Source organism: Armigeres subalbatus, chromosome 2 (genome assembly GCF_024139115.2).
Source record: "Armigeres subalbatus isolate Guangzhou_Male chromosome 2, GZ_Asu_2, whole genome shotgun sequence".
Lineage (NCBI taxonomy): Eukaryota > Metazoa > Arthropoda > Insecta > Diptera > Culicidae > Armigeres > Armigeres subalbatus.
Window position 1 is genome coordinate 402,586,582 of NC_085140.1, and position 15,863 is coordinate 402,602,444.

Sequence of the window (15,863 nt, forward strand, 5' to 3'; positions counted from 1 at the left end):
TTTTTTCAGTGTGTAATGAAGCAAATGCAAAATAAACAAAATCGACAAAATCCAGGAAAACGTTTTTTGCATAAATTTACAAATTCCGTGGAATTTATTGGTATTTCAAAAAGTTATTTGTTCCTGAAATCTCTGCAGAAGCACAGCAACAATGGCCAGCAGACGTAAAAAAGAGAGCTCTTCGGAGGATAGCTCTGTGGACAGCGAGGAGGAGGCTCGGCGCCGCGATATCAAAGAACGAGACGAGTTTTCTCAGCGCCTCAAGCAGAAAGACGAAGGTCGCACTCGAAAAGTGGTCGAATCTACCAGCCGGAAAGCGTACGAAGAAGCGGCCAAACGTTTGAAACTTGAGGCAGAAGACCGGGACAAGTTGCTTCCGAAGTTGAGGATTCACTCCCGCCGCCAGTACCTGGAAAAACGAAAAGATGACAAAGTTGCCGAACTCGAGGCGGACATTCTGGACGATGAGTACCTGTTTGAGGAGTCGCAAATCACGGATCGGGAACGGCAGGATCGTGAGTACAAGAAAAGTTTGCTCCAAATTGCAAAGGATCATGAGAAAGCGAGGGAACTTGAAAGGGTTCAACGGTATCACATGCCGAAGGACATTAAGAAGGGTGATAAGGAAGAGTATGTGGAGGTGGATGAGCGAGAGAAGATTCCCAATGCGGAGCAAAAAAAGTGGGAAGCTGAGCAGCTGGCCTCTGCCGTTTACAAATTTGGATCGAAAGATGCAAAAGCCAGACAGCAAGAAGAGTATGAGTTGTTGCTGGACGATCAAATTGATTTCGTTCAGGCTTTGCGATTGGATGGAACGAAGGAAAAGGACCGGAAGCCGCCTGTTTCCGAAGCTGAACGCAAGAAAATGGACATTGAGGATACGAAGAAATCGCTTCCGGTGTATCCGTTTAAGGAGGATTTGATTGCAGCTATTAAAGAGCATCAAATTCTGATCATTGAGGGAGAAACGGGTTCCGGTAAAACAACCCAGATACCGCAGTATCTCTACGAAGCGGGATTCACCAATGATGGCAAAAAGATTGGGTGTACTCAGCCTCGTCGTGTTGCTGCCATGTCCGTGGCGGCTCGCGTAGCACAGGAAATGGGAGTAAAACTGGGCAATGAAGTGGGATATAGTATTCGTTTCGAAGATTGCACTTCCGAGAGAACCGTAATCAAATATATGACGGATGGAACGTTGCACCGGGAGTTCCTTTCAGAGCCAGACCTTGCGTCGTACAGTGTGATGATCATTGATGAGGCTCACGAACGGACATTGCATACGGACATTTTGTTCGGATTGGTGAAGGATATCGCACGGTTTCGTGTGGACCTGAAACTGTTGATTTCCAGCGCTACGTTGGACGCGGAGAAATTTTCCGAGTTTTTTGATGATGCAAATATTTTTAGGATTCCTGGTCGTCGATTTCCGGTTAGTAGTAGATTTATTTTAGTTTACTGTACACACTTTTCATGCAGCTTTTTTACATTTCAGGTTGATATTTACTACACAAAAGCGCCGGAAGCGGACTATATCGATGCTTGTGTGGTATCAGTATTGCAAATTCATGCCACCCAACCTCTGGGCGATGTTTTGGTGTTTTTGACGGGTGAGTTAAAACAATTGGAGTTAATTATTATATTTTCGTGAATCGTTATCAATTAAGCAAATTAAGAAAAGTTATTCTAGGTCACGATTCTCTCGATAAATAAATAAAGTGATGTCGAAGCAAATATTCTTTTTGTATTTTTCAGGTCAGGAAGAAATTGAAGCTTGTCAGGAGATGCTTCAGGATCGTGTTAAGCGGCTGGGTTCCAAACTGAAAGAGCTGCTCATCCTTCCCATCTACGCAAATCTACCATCGGACATGCAGGCAAAAATTTTCGAACCAACTCCACCAAATGCGCGGAAAGTGGTACTGGCAACCAATATTGCTGAGACGTCCCTTACGATCGATAACATCATTTACGTGATCGACCCGGGGTTTGCCAAGCAAAACAACTTCAACTCGCGGACTGGAATGGAAACTCTGATGGTTGTTCCGATTTCCAAAGCTTCTGCCAACCAGCGAGCAGGTAGAGCGGGCCGAGTCGCTCCTGGAAAATGTTTCCGACTTTATACAGCATGGGCATATAAACATGAATTGGAAGAAAACACTGTTCCTGAAATTCAGCGAATCAACCTTGGCAATGCTGTGCTGATGCTAAAAGCACTCGGAATAAACGATTTGCTTCACTTCGATTTTCTCGACCCTCCCCCTCATGAAACGTTGGTTTTGGCTTTGGAACAACTTTACGCGTTAGGTGCTTTGAACCATCACGGGGAACTAACCAAACTTGGCCGACGAATGGCTGAATTCCCAGTAGATCCGATGATGGCCAAGATGTTGTTGGCCAGTGAGAAGTATAAATGCTCTGAAGAGGTCGTCACAATTGCTGCAATGCTCTCGGTCAACGGAGCTATCTTCTACCGACCAAAAGACAAAATAATTCACGCTGATACGGCGCGGAAAAATTTCAACCATATGCATGGCGACCATCTCAGTTTGTTGCAGGTTTATAATCAATGGGCCGAATCGGACTACAGCACCCAATGGTGCTACGAAAACTACATCCAATTCCGATCAATGAAGCGCGCCCGTGATGTCCGCGAACAGTTGGTCGGTTTGATGCAGCGTGTGGAAATCGAAATGGTATCCGGATTGCCGGAGACAATCAACATTAGGAAGGCTATCACTTCGGGTTACTTCTACCACATTGCTCGCCTTTCCAAGGGCGGTCACTACAAAACCGTCAAGCACAATCAAACGGTGATGATCCACCCCAACTCGGCACTGTTCGAAGAGCTCCCGCGGTGGGTGCTGTATCACGAGTTGGTGTTTACCACTAAGGAGTATATGAGATCAGTGATTGAAATTGAGAGCAAGTGGCTGCTGGAAGCAGCTCCGCACTATTACAAACCTAAAGAGCTGGAGGACTCCACCAACAAGAAGATGCCCAAAACAGTTGGACGAGCTACACTGACCGAGTAGGGGTTTGTTGCGTCCAGATGAGAATGTAACGCTTTAGGAATTTAAGTGCAGTGATTGTAATGATGTTCCATTTTTCCTGTGATGGCAAACCACGCCGTTTTTTCGGCCTGCTGTGGGAGAATCAATTGTAACGGAAGCGGATGACCGGTAAGTGAATATCATTTGCTTCTATCTAATCACTCGTGAGTTCGTTATTTCTGATGACTGCCTGTTTTGTAAATGTAATTTTTAAATAAGTAATATCTACTGTACGTCAGATCCCAAGGAGAGACCATCGTTTCAGATCTGTTAACGCTCCCACCCGACAAAGGGATAATTTCGAACCTGCCTGCATACTTAAAAAATGTCCAAAAATCTGCCGAACAAGCAAAATTGTATTTCCTTTAATAATATCAGTTATCAAGTTCTACAATTATTGCCGATTTATTAAAGTCTATCATACTCAGATTTTAACAGAAAAAAAGTGGATCGATAACTATTACCAAAACTGTACCCAAAATCAACTGCTGCGCAAGCCTTGCATTACACTAAACAAAAAAAAAGTTCGTCATTTATGCTTTCTAATGCTGCGACCATTGGATCGACTTGATGTCGATGCCTTCCTGAACCATCTCCCAGAGCGGGGACATCTCGCGCAGCCGAGTCACATGCTTGATGCACTTGTCAGCAATGTAGTCAATCTCATCAATGGTGGTAAATCGTCCAATGCCAAAACGGATGGAACTGTGCGCCAAATCTTCATCGGCGCCGATGGCCCGTAGCACGTACGACGGTTCCAACGAAGCCGATGTACAGGCGGATCCACTCGATAGGGCTACGTCCTTGAGTGCCATCAACAACGATTCACCTTCCACGTACGCAAAAGAAAGATTCACACAGCCGGGATACGTATGAACCGGGTCGCCGTTGCGGATGACTTGCGGCAAAGCGGCGAAGATTTGATCCATTAAGCGCTTCGACAGAAACTCCATCCATTTGTGATCGTATTCCATTTCTCGAATGGCAAGCTCACAGGCCGCACCCAATCCAACGACCAACGGGGTAGGCACAGTTCCACTACGGATACCGCGCTCCTGTCCTCCTCCACTTTGGACCGCTTCCACTCGAACGCGAGGTCGGCGACGCACGTAAAGTGCTCCAATTCCCTTTGGACCGTAAATCTTGTGACCTGAGATCGACATCAGATCAATGTTCATCTTGTTAACATCCATCGGAATCTTTCCCAACGCTTGTGCGGCATCGGTATGGAAAAATACTTTCTTGGATTTGCACAGTTTGCCTATCTCGGCAACGGGCTGCTTTACGCCGATTTCGTTATTCACAGTCATGATCGAAACAAGAGTCGTTTCCGGTGTGATAGCTTTGTCCAGTTCCTCCATGTCGATCAATCCGTTTGTCTGCACAGGCAGGTACGTCACGCGGAATCCTTCCCCTTCGAGCGCTCGGCATGAATCCAGCACGCACTTGTGCTCGGTTTGGGTTGTGATGATGTGTTTTTTCTTCGTTCCATAAAACCGGGCCACTCCTTTGACCGAAATATTATTGGATTCGGTGGCCCCAGATGTAAAAATAATTTCCTTAGGGTCGGCTCCAATCAAGCTAGCCACTTGCGATCGCGCCGTTTCCATCGCTTCTTCGGATTCCCACCCGTAAGCGTGAGTTCTGGAATGAGGGTTTCCGTAGTATGCGGTCATGTATGGCATCATGGCGTCAAGAACCCGGGGATCCTGAAGTCGTAAAAAATGTATATTATTTTTCTGTGAATTTCGTATTTGTTCAAACATTTTGAGAAAACCAATGGATAATTAATATTAAATTCCAATTTCATGATCCATTCTGTACTTCTGTACTGGTATAGCATCCTACAACTGGGACATATGCCATGTTAGTTTATCGCTCTAAGTACTTGCACAGTTTGTTATCATGTGCAGTGTCTTTCACCTGAATGAAGCTACATCCTAGATTTCCAATTGATCATTGAATAAATTTTGGCAAAATAGGATTTAACCATTCATATGCTTACACCGTCATCCACATCGCAATGATAAAATATCAAAAACAGTTCCAAATCAAGACAATAAACCCGAACACAATAATGTCTGTAAGGCCTGAAATTGCTTTTCAATGTTTGATTTGCATTGCGATCCTTGAATGAGATAATTCCGATAAATGGAACGTGAGTCAATAAACTCAACAATGTAGCTGATAACGTTGTTTGCAGTATAATGAACTCGTTCTCGCAACACATACCAATGACGTTGTCGCCTGAGCGTCCAAATAAAGTGGCCTTCCGTCAAGTACTTCATCTTTGATACTATACTTTTTATCTGCAATTAACAAGAAACCGGAATCATCGCATGTAACTTCCAGATTATTTTGACCTTGAATTTTTTACATTGATTGAAATGCAGTTTTACTCACCGGAAGATAGTGTTCGAGACTGTGCGAGTATGGCATTTTTGCGAAAAGCCTGTCGCACTATCGCACCACGGATGTTTCGTGAAATTGTCAGCATTCTGATATTTTTTTTCACTGGTTAAAGCAGTCTATATTAAATATACTGCACAAACGTAAAAATAATTTCGTAATATTTTGTTCCTGTGCTCATGCGGAATCTAATCGCATCGCAATAAATTCTGAAAATGTTTTTGTTTTTGACCGCAGATGATTTTGACGTTTTGTTTCACATGACTGCAGGGTTGTTTTCTTTTTGATGCACTGAACACCTGGCGGAGAATATTATTTTTAATCATCCAATCATTCTACACTAATAAAATTCCACACATTTTTATTGACAAAAAATCTAAAGAAATTTACAAATTAATCTTTTGTGTACCTACCTGCTACAGTAGACCCGCATAATTACAAACTGTACATGGATGTTTTCCCGTACGGTCGACAACAGTATCCTTTACTGTTGACAACTGTAAATGAACAATCTCATATAAAGTTTTAACAGTTTGTGGTACGGTTATTTGACAAATAACAATATGTTGAATGGGTTGTTAAGATATGTCACCATAAAAAATCGTCTGTTTTCGCGTGCAAAATTTTCGCTCAACAGTATGATAAAATGTTGACATATATTGCAGGAAATAAAGAACATTTTAGAGACAGCATGTTATATGTTGACATTTAGTGATGATGTCGAGCAGTTATGGTTGAATCGATCGAAAAGTATTCGATAACCGCAACGTAAACTGTGAAGCTATATCTTACATCGCAATAATGATTCTGACCATATAACATGTTGTTTTTTATTATGCGGGGAATCAACCCTAAAGTTTATTAGTTAATAAGGGTTATATGGGGGAAAGTGGGGCAAGATGGCCATCCTAAGCGGTAACCCTTGTAAAATAAACACTCCTTCAAATTCTGCTAATTTTTCCATGAAACACCCTTATGATGACCCGTCTTTGACAACAATATCAATAAACACTGATTAATAACGTTTCAGTATCTTATAAACTGGTTTTAAAAGAGATGTTTTTATGATGCTTATATTTACACGTAAAAAAAAATAATGTTATTTATTATTAAGATTTCTAATACTTTTTTGCCAAAGCAGGCGCTTAATGATATGTATAAGAAAAAAACTTATACATCGCATTAGTCACATACATTCCGAAACTTATACTTTTTGCCTTTCTCGTATACTAAGTATACGGTAAAGGCTATATGATCGCTCCAAAAACAAACTTTTTATAGAAGGTCCGGAGACCCATAGTGTTATATACCAATCGACTCAGTTTGACGAATCGAGGTGATGTCTGTGTGTGTGTGTGTGTGTGTGTGTGTGTGTGTGTGTGTGTGTGTGTGTGTGTGTGTATGTGTGTGTGTGTGTGTGTGTGTGTGTGCGCAAAACTACTCAAAAAATGTCACTCATTTTTCGGGCACTTATCCTCAACCGATTTGCTCGCAACAAGTTGCATTCGACGCAGAATCCTGTCCCATTGTTTCCTATTTGAAATTGGCCAGATCGGACTATGGGATCAGAAGTTATGGCCAAAATACAAATTCATACGAAAAAATCGCGTAAAAAATGTCACTCATTTTTCGGGCACTTACCCTCAATCGATTTGCTCACAACAAGTTGCATTCGACGTAGAATCCTGTTCCGTTGTTTCCTATTTGAAATTAGTCAGATCGGACTATGGGATCAGAAGTTATGGCCAAAATACAAATTCATACGAAAAAATCGCGTAAAAAATGTCACTCACTTTTCGGGCACTTATCCTCAACCGATTTGCTCACAACAAGTTGCATTCGACGCAGAGTCTTGTCCCATAGTTTCCTATTTGAAATTGGCCAGATCGAACTATGGGATCAGAATGGCCAAAATACAAATTCATACGGAAAAATCGCGTAAAAAATGTCACTCATTTTTCGGGAACTTATTCTCAACCGATTTGCTCGCAACAAGTTGCATTCGATGCAGAATCTTGTCCCATTGTTTCCTATTTGAAATTGGCCAGATCGGACTATGGGATCAGAAGTTATGGCCAAAATACAAATTCATATGAAAAAATCGCGTAAAAAATGTCACTCACTTTTCGGGCACTTATCCTCAACCGATTTGCTCGCAACAAGTTGCATTCCACGCAGAATCCTGTCCCATTATTTCCTATTTAAAATTGGCCAGATCGAACTATGGGATCGAAAGTTATGGCTAAAATACAAATTCATACGAAAAAATCGCGTAAAAAATGTCATTCATTTTCCGGGCACTTATCCTCAATCGATTTGCTCACAACAAGTTGCATTCGACATAGAATCCTGTCCCGTTGTTTCCTATTGAAAATTGGACATATCGGACTATGGGATCGAAAATTATACCATTTTTTATGAAAAAATCGCTAAAAAAATGTCACTCATTTTTCAAGCACTTTTCCTCAACCGATTTGCTCGCATTTGCATTCGACGCAGAATGTCTCATATTTTCTTATTGAAAATTAGCCAGATCGGACTATGGGATTAGATGTTATGGTCAAATTACTATTTATTGTGAAAAAGAGTTCAAAAAAGTCTAGCTCACTTTCTTAGCACTTAGGGTAAAGTAACCAATAGTGGACCCCCAACCAATAGTGGACCCTCCAGCCATTTTTGCATTATTACTGCACAATGTCAACTTTTCGCTATGAAATTCTATCGGGAGAACCTACCTTACAGTCCTATGATTTGATTACATGCGTTGGAAATGCTATGGAAAGTCAAATTAGATGATTTTTTACAATTCTATAAAAAATAAACACGAGAGTGTCCATTATAGGAATATTTTGGGGGGTGCATAATAGGGAAGAAGAACATCCCGAAACGGGACATGAAAATCAAATGAAGTGTCGACTATAGGGAAGCAATTTCCTATTACGGACCCCCAGGGGGTCTACTATAGGGCGAATTCAGTTAGACTTCAAAATGTTAATTTCAACGAATAACGTCGTGTATTTGGGTGTTTTATGTATGTATCGTGAAGAGGGGATGCAGAGCTTGTTGTTAGATATCAAGCAGAGTTAATATTTTGAAAATTTTTAAGCCGTATGACAGGAAGAGCAAAATTCCGCTACTAGGGGGTCCACTATTGGGCATTTCACCCTATACTGCATTTATTCCCCAAGCAACACAATTTCAACAAATCTGGTTGCAGTAACCATATTGTGACTGAATCAGGGGCCTGTAGCATAATCGAAATTTTACTAATAATATTAGTAGAGTCGCTTGTAACTTGTATTTTTCTGTTGCATAATGAATCTACAAGTATGAATTTACAAGACTAATATTACAAGTAAACCGCACTAATAATATTAGTGGAATTTACAAGTAACTGTTGCATAAAGAAAATACAAGTAGAAATTATTAGCGTTGGCTTGTAGTTTCTTTTACAAGTATGAATGGTGCTGTAATTTAATTTACAAGTAGCTTTCATTTTATTATTTTAGCTGTGCAAAGTAATTATGCATAGTTTAATTGTTTTTAACGACTTAACAAAGAAAGAAACTATTATTCTAGTTGCTTCAAATTACCATATAATGAAATACTGTGCACTAAAATAAATTTCTCGTTCCCATATAACACTGAGAATTATGAAAATTGTCAAATGACTTTGGATATAGTAGAAGTAATTTAAGTGCTGACATCAAGTATTCAAATGGTGGAGCGCTAAAGATCATTAGCAATTATGCAGTACACAGAAACCCAAAACTACTCAAAAGTGGGTTGTTTTAGCTCAAATCCGTACTTTGGACCAATAACCCAATTTTGAGTAATATGAGTTTCCTAACACTTAGTAGTTTAACTTAATCCACTTAAAACATATTAACCAAAGCTGAGTTTAGTTTACCCAAAGTTGACTTTATTCATCTCAAAATTGAGAATATATTAATTTACTTAAATTTGTATTATTGTAGTATTATTGTATTATTATACTAAACAATCTCGTTTAAGACCATGCATATTGCTTTATGTTTGACAACAATCATGGGAAAGAAAGGAAAAACGGAAAAACTACCTAAATTTTGAGTAGAATTTATTACGATATTTTCATCAGTTAGTATGTTGAACTAAAAAAGAAATCGTCCAAATTTCATAATCGAATTAGAAGCAAAATCTAAACCCGCATAAGTCTTACAATACACGTAAATTAAAACCTCTTCAAAAACCCACAACAAACAAGTCTAGCGGGATTCGATTTATCATGGAGGATACGTTCGCGTAACTTACAAATCGCCTTAATTAAAACTTAAGTCAATCCCAAAGACCACGTAAAAACGACTCCAGTGTGCATTACATTGGCTTGGTTAAAAATGCCAATACCACGAAGCCGGCTTAAACCGCGGAATCAATAAATTTACAGAGAGTGTTCCGTGCATACCTATCGCAGTCAAAATATATATTCTATCCACAAATTTGCAAACAAACGTAAACAAATCGTTTACCTCCGCATTGACAGTGAACTGTCGGATGAATTTTGACAGGTAAATGAACCTGACGGACTTGTAATTTAAACGTTACTAATAATACAAGTACTAATATTATTAGTTGGCAAAACATTATTATGCGACGCAAATTACAAGCACTTGTAATTTGTTGACTTGTAACTTGTAACTTGTAGCTAATATTATTAGTCTGATTATGCTACAGGGCCCAGGTCATATCTAAGTTACTGTGATTGATGTGCAATATGTGTGCTTCTCAGGTCGCTCACAACAGATTGCATTCGACGCAGAATCTTGTCCCATTGTTTCCTATAGAAACTTGGCCGGATCGTACAATTGGGTCAAAAGTTATGGCGAAAATACTAATTTTAAAACTACTAAATAAAATGCCATTTTTTGCTTTTAAGCTCATCCGATTTGTTTGCAACAAATTGCGTTTGGCGAAAAAAATTTTTATGCATATAAACAAATATGAAAAATAAGACCAATCCACATATTGGTGTTATTTTAGATTTTTTCAAACCTTTTGAACGAACGAGAAAGGCACCATCACCGCTAGGTGGATTAATCTGGGTTTATTAACTTATGAATGTTATTAACTTTTTCATATGGTGGCATTAGGTGGCATAATGAAGGTGCCCCCGGATCAGATAAACGACTGGTATGACGGCGAATGTGAGCAGTTAGTGGAAGAGAAGAATGTAGCATGGGCGAGATTGCTGCAACACCGCACGAGGGCGAACGAGGCACGATATAAACAGGCGCGGAACAGACAAAACTCGATTTTCCGGAGGAAAAAGCGCCAGCAGGAAGATCGAGACCGTGAAGAAACGGAGCAACTGTACCGTGCTAATAACACACGAAAGTTCTATGAGAAGTTAAACCGTTCACGTAAGGGCCACGTGCCACAGCCTGATATGTGTAAGGACATAAACGGGAACCTTCTTACGAACAAGCGTGAGGTGATCCAAAGGTGGCGGCAGCACTACGAAGAACACCTGAATGGCGATGTGGCAGACGAAGATGGCGGTATGGTGATGGACCTGGGAGAACGCGCGCAGGACATAATTCTACCGGCTCCGGATCTCCAGGAAATCCAGGAGGAGATTGGCCGGCTGAAGAACAACAAAGCCCCTGAGGTTGACCAACTACCAGGAGAGCTATTTAAACACGGCACTGGCTAGAGCGCTGCACTGGGTCATTACCAAGATTTGGGAGGAGGAAGTTTTGCCGCAGGAGTGGATGGAAGGTGTCGTGTGTCCCATCTACAAAAAGGGCGATAAGCTGGATTGTAGCAAATACCGCGCAATCACATTGCTGAACGCCGCCTACAAGGTACTCTCCCAAATTTTATGCCGTCGACTAGCACCAACTGCAAGGGAGTTCGTGGGGCAGAACCAGGCGGATTTTATGGGCGAACGCTCCACCACGGACCAGGTGTTCGCCATTCGCCAAGTACTGCAGAAATGCCGCGAATACAACGTGCCCACACATCATCTATTCATCGACTTCAAAGCCGCATATGATACAATCGATCGGGACCAGCTATGGCAGCTAATGCACGAACACGGTTTTCCGGATAAACTGACACGGTTGATCAAAGCGACGATGGATCGGGTGTTGTGCGTAGTTCGAGTTTCAGGGGCATTCTCGAGTCCCTTCGAAACCCGCAGAGGGTTACGGCAAGGTGATGGTCTTTCGTGTTTGCTATTCAACATCGCATTGGAAGGGGTAATACGAAGAGCAGGGATTAACACGAGTGGTACAATTTTCAATAAGTCCGTCCAGCTATTTGGTTTCGCCGACGACATAGATATTATGGCACGTAACTTTGAGAAGATGGAGGAAGCCTACATCAGACTGAAGAGGGAAGCTAAGCGGATCGGACTAGTCATCAACACGTCGAAGACGAAGTACATGATAGGAAGAGGTTCAAGAGAAGACAATGTGAGCCACCCACCGCGAGTTTGCATCGGTGGTGACGAAATCGAGGTGGTAGAAGAATTTGTGTACTTGGGCTCACTGGTGACTGCTGAAAATGACACCAGCAGAGAAATTCGGAGACCCATAGTGGCTGGAAATCGTACGTACTTTGGACTCCGCAAGACGCTCCGATCGAATAGAGTTCGCCGCCGTACCAAACTGACAATCTACAAAATGCTAATTAGACCGGTAGTCCTCTACGGACACGAGACCTGGACGATGCTCGTGGAGGACCAACGCGCACTTGGAGTTTTCGAAAGGAAAGTGCTGCGTACCATCTATGGTGGGGTGCAGATGGCGGACGGTACGTGGAGGAGGCGAATGAACCACGAATTGCATCAGCTGTTGGGAGAACCATCCATCGTTCACACCGCGAAAATCGGACGACTGCGATGGGCCGGGCACGTGGCCAGAATGTCGGTGAAAATGGTTCTCGACAACGATCCGACGGGCACAAGAAGGCGAGGTGCGCAGCGGGCAAGGTGGATCGATCAGGTGGAAGATGACTTGCGGACCCTCCGTAGACTGCGTGGTTGGCGACGTGTAGCCATGGACCGAGCCGAATGGAGAAGACTCTTATATACCGCACAGGCCACTTCGGCCTTAGTCTGATTAAATAAATAAATAAATGAAGAGTATAAGTATTTTCGAATGTTTTTTTGCCATAACATATAAGGTTATTTTTTTACGTGTACCATATGGGGCAATATAACCACCCTCTCGGGGCGAGACGAGCATGGACCAAAAACTATATTAAAGGGTGCTAAATTTATTTAGAATAGGGGATACATTTCTTGCACTTCTATGGATTATGTTCAAATGATGCTTCGTTTAAAAATGTCGTATTTAATGTTGATTTCTTGATAACTGGCACTACGACAATATCAGAATTTGCCTAAAACTAATTTTTACTCTTAAAACCATATCCTTTGTTTTAAATCATCTCTGATTCACTCAGAAACTATTTTGATCATTTTTAAATGCATTTAAGGGTTAGGTGACTCTTAATACTGGAGATGACCTTGTTCCTATACAGTTGGCAATACCGCCCCAGGCCGACGTATATCCAAAGATTTATATCCTATCAAACCTAATTACTGTGAATCTTCTCAAATTATTATTGTATATAGGCTATAGTTATATAAAAGCTTCGTTAAATATCAATTTGTCCTGAAAAATGAGTAATTTAGGCTTCAATTAAAATTTCTAGCTTTATTGACCACCACCTACACCGATATCTTGATGTTCCGTGCAAGTGCAATGCGTACTTGACTAGACTTGGAACTCGTTTCGCTATCATTAATAGGAGTCGACATGATCGCTGTCCATTTAACGCTTTCCAGATGAGTTTTGGTGTGACCGATAAAAAGAAACTGACCAGGCACACGTACAATTCATCTTCATCCGATGTTGGAGAGCAAGGTCATGTAGACAGGGTTGTTACGGAGATCCTGAAATATTTTCCGCGCCGTCTAAAATCAAATCCGCGCTATTTCCGCGCGACATGAAATCCATTCCGCTCCAAATCTGCGCAACCCAGAACTAAACTCTAAGCAAATAGAGTAGAGTGGGGCAAGAGTACGCACTAAGTTTTCAATCGATCATGTGGCCCTTATGAAGCAAGCTTCTGCATATCAAATCAGTGTCGATGATTCATATACTCTTCCTTTATGTTACCCAGTGGAAAAAATATTGAAATTATTGAGATTCGTTGTAGTAGAACCCTTATTGCAAGACAAGTGAAAAACGCACTGTTACCCCACCGGTGGGGTAAAAGCACCGACGTGTCACCCCATAGAAAATAATTCAAATTTGCTGCCCACGACGCCATGTTGAAAAATCATCGAACACTTCCGCCATCCCCATAGTGGCTCGCGAAGTTTTCATAGCTGAGCCACCAACCTACGTGTATTAACATTGCAGCGGAGTTGTGTCTTAGCTCATTTGACAGGAGCGATCGCCCGCAAAAGCGAATAACCGTTAAAAAGTGTGAGACAATCAGCGAGCGCCAGTGACACGTCGGTGGTAAAAGTGCGTATCGGGTGGGGTTTCGAAATCGTCAAGAAATACGATTTTAGTTAAAGTTGTTTTTACGCGGTTTTCGGGATAATTAGAGTTTGCATCCAGCTTTTTATTCTTAATCTGCTATAATATCTGAATCACCCCTTTTGACATTTGGGCTGTCCACCATAAATTTGCCCGGTTTAGATCGAAGTATGCTGTATTGTATTGTTATGTTAACTTTTTGTTTACAATGAAACTTCAAAAAAATTTATTCTCAAGTTTCAATCAAAGAGCTAGAGTTTACTTAGTAAAGTCTAGCTCCTTGAGTTTCAATTTCAAAAATAAATATAATATAAAATACATATCCAATATATCTAATTTTCTAATCTTTTTAGGTTGGTGGAATATGCACTTTATTTTTTTCCATTTGAAGAATATGGAGGAAGGATGAACTTTCTACATCATCATTTCGTCACTACAACTCGCAATATTGAATCTTTTTTTGCACAGGCCTGTGCATAAATAATGCGGAAAACAGAATATATGAGGGAGAGTTGTGAAGTTGTTGTTTTGGAGCGACGGATTTTTCTTAAGATTATAAACTCCTCCTTGAATGCGAGCAAGAAATAATTTATAAGCTATTACGCCATATGTGTTTCAATGAGGTTTCTGTGAAAATAAAGTCGTTATAAAGAAAAATTATACAAAAAGCTAATAAGTTGAAACCATGTTGAAACAATTTCATGTTAAATAAGAATTGCAAATAGTTTGCGAATGTACTCTATTTGCTTAACGACTAGAACTGGAAAAGGATTAGAAATCAAATTGCTTAAGACTGTGGCATTGTGGTTGACTTCTTTCTGGCTTTTCGCAAGCTTACCGTATTAGAAATTAGCTTATAGGCGATACTTAAGTTAGTGCCATACATGCACTTCTATAGTTATTAATTGATGCAATGATACTTTAAGCCCGTAAGAGTTTAAAATAATTCCTACAGACTGTTTCTATCGGCGCAAAGGGTACAACTGACGAATCGCGTTACTGTAGCTATCACGTGAAGTGTTGTGGTATGAAAGGATTCCAGGAACGTCCAACGTCGAGCAACATAAAATTAGACCAAAGGAATTTTAGAAAAATTGAGGTCACCAAGAATGACTACATCCTTGACTACATCCCAGTCGTTGACAACAACAGAGTAAATTGTATAATATTTTTTATTTTCTAATACATAGGAGACATCTTCAGTGCTCATTAGTGACTGCAAAATTTTTAAACTTTGCACACGCAGCAATTGCCAGTTGTATTCTCAGGTTCTCCGTTGCATTCCTCAAAACGATTAACTAAAACTTGGCATAAATTTACTACATTGCTCGCTGTAAAATCTTACTTTCCCGGTTCGCTAGAATTGAAATAATTTATAAAAAATTTAATATTCAAATTGATTTACCGTAATTTGTAAACAATTATCCATAAGTGAAAATTTTTGACAGATAATAAAACAAACTAAAAATCAATGCAACCTCGATGCTGTTATAGTTTACTGTACACAGCATCTGTCATTATCGAGGGGTGTCTCATCAAGTTTATGGCTATCGTAAAAAGCTGGATATTGAAACTATAAAAGTAGGTATACTAATGACATTTTTTCCATCAAGATACAATAATGAACCATTTATTCTCTTCCCGTACAGAAATAATAACAAATATGAATCAAACTTTCAGCAAAAAATGGCTCTCGAACAACATTCGAAAGCTATAAAGGTGACGAGCGTTTTTCATTCGACTTGAGTCGTTTTTCAGTGTGCTATCGACTATCCATAATGCCAAAACATCTCGTTATTCTTGTACCTCCTTGAGCATACTCGAACGATGAGTCGTTTTCGAGATCGAATCGACAGCCATAATGCTAAAC

At 40.6% G+C, this 15,863-nt stretch overlaps 2 protein-coding genes across 3 annotated transcripts in view; one reads left to right on the plus strand and one right to left on the minus strand.

Moving 5' to 3' along the window:
• LOC134213317 (pre-mRNA-splicing factor ATP-dependent RNA helicase DHX16) overlaps positions 1 to 15,863 on the plus strand; it is a 31,296-nt gene continuing 15,433 nt past the window's right edge. For both annotated transcript variants that reach the window (XM_062692275.1, XM_062692276.1), the window contains exons 1-3: positions 1 to 1,432; positions 1,496 to 1,610; positions 1,756 to 3,179. In XM_062692275.1, coding sequence (XP_062548259.1) covers positions 152 to 1,432; positions 1,496 to 1,610; positions 1,756 to 3,032 — 2,673 coding nt within the window. In that variant the 5' untranslated portion in view covers positions 1 to 151 and the 3' untranslated portion in view covers positions 3,033 to 3,179. The remainder of the gene's footprint in view (positions 1,433 to 1,495; positions 1,611 to 1,755; positions 3,180 to 15,863) is intronic.
• On the minus strand, positions 3,389 to 5,696 carry LOC134213318 (cysteine desulfurase, mitochondrial). Its single transcript, XM_062692277.1, has 3 exons — positions 5,454 to 5,696; positions 5,283 to 5,359; positions 3,389 to 4,759 (listed from the first exon to the last, which is right to left on the minus strand). The coding sequence occupies exons 1-3, from the start codon at positions 5,545 to 5,547 to the stop codon at positions 3,593 to 3,595; spliced, it is 1,338 nt and encodes a 445-aa protein (XP_062548261.1). The 5' UTR covers positions 5,548 to 5,696; the 3' UTR covers positions 3,389 to 3,592.

What these genes read in the sequence shown, in the direction of transcription:
- LOC134213318 (XM_062692277.1), bottom strand. Translation starts at nt 5,547, where the DNA reads ATGCTGACAATTTCACGAAACATCCGTGGTGCGATAGTGCGACAGGCT. An exon ending in GTCTCGAACACTATCTTCCG is followed by an intron (nt 5,360 to 5,453) that starts GTGAGTAAAACT and finishes TGTTAATTGCAG; the next exon opens with ATAAAAAGTATAGTATCAAA. An exon ending in CTCAGGCGACAACGTCATTG is followed by an intron (nt 4,760 to 5,282) that starts GTATGTGTTGCG and finishes TTACGACTTCAG; the next exon opens with GATCCCCGGGTTCTTGACGC.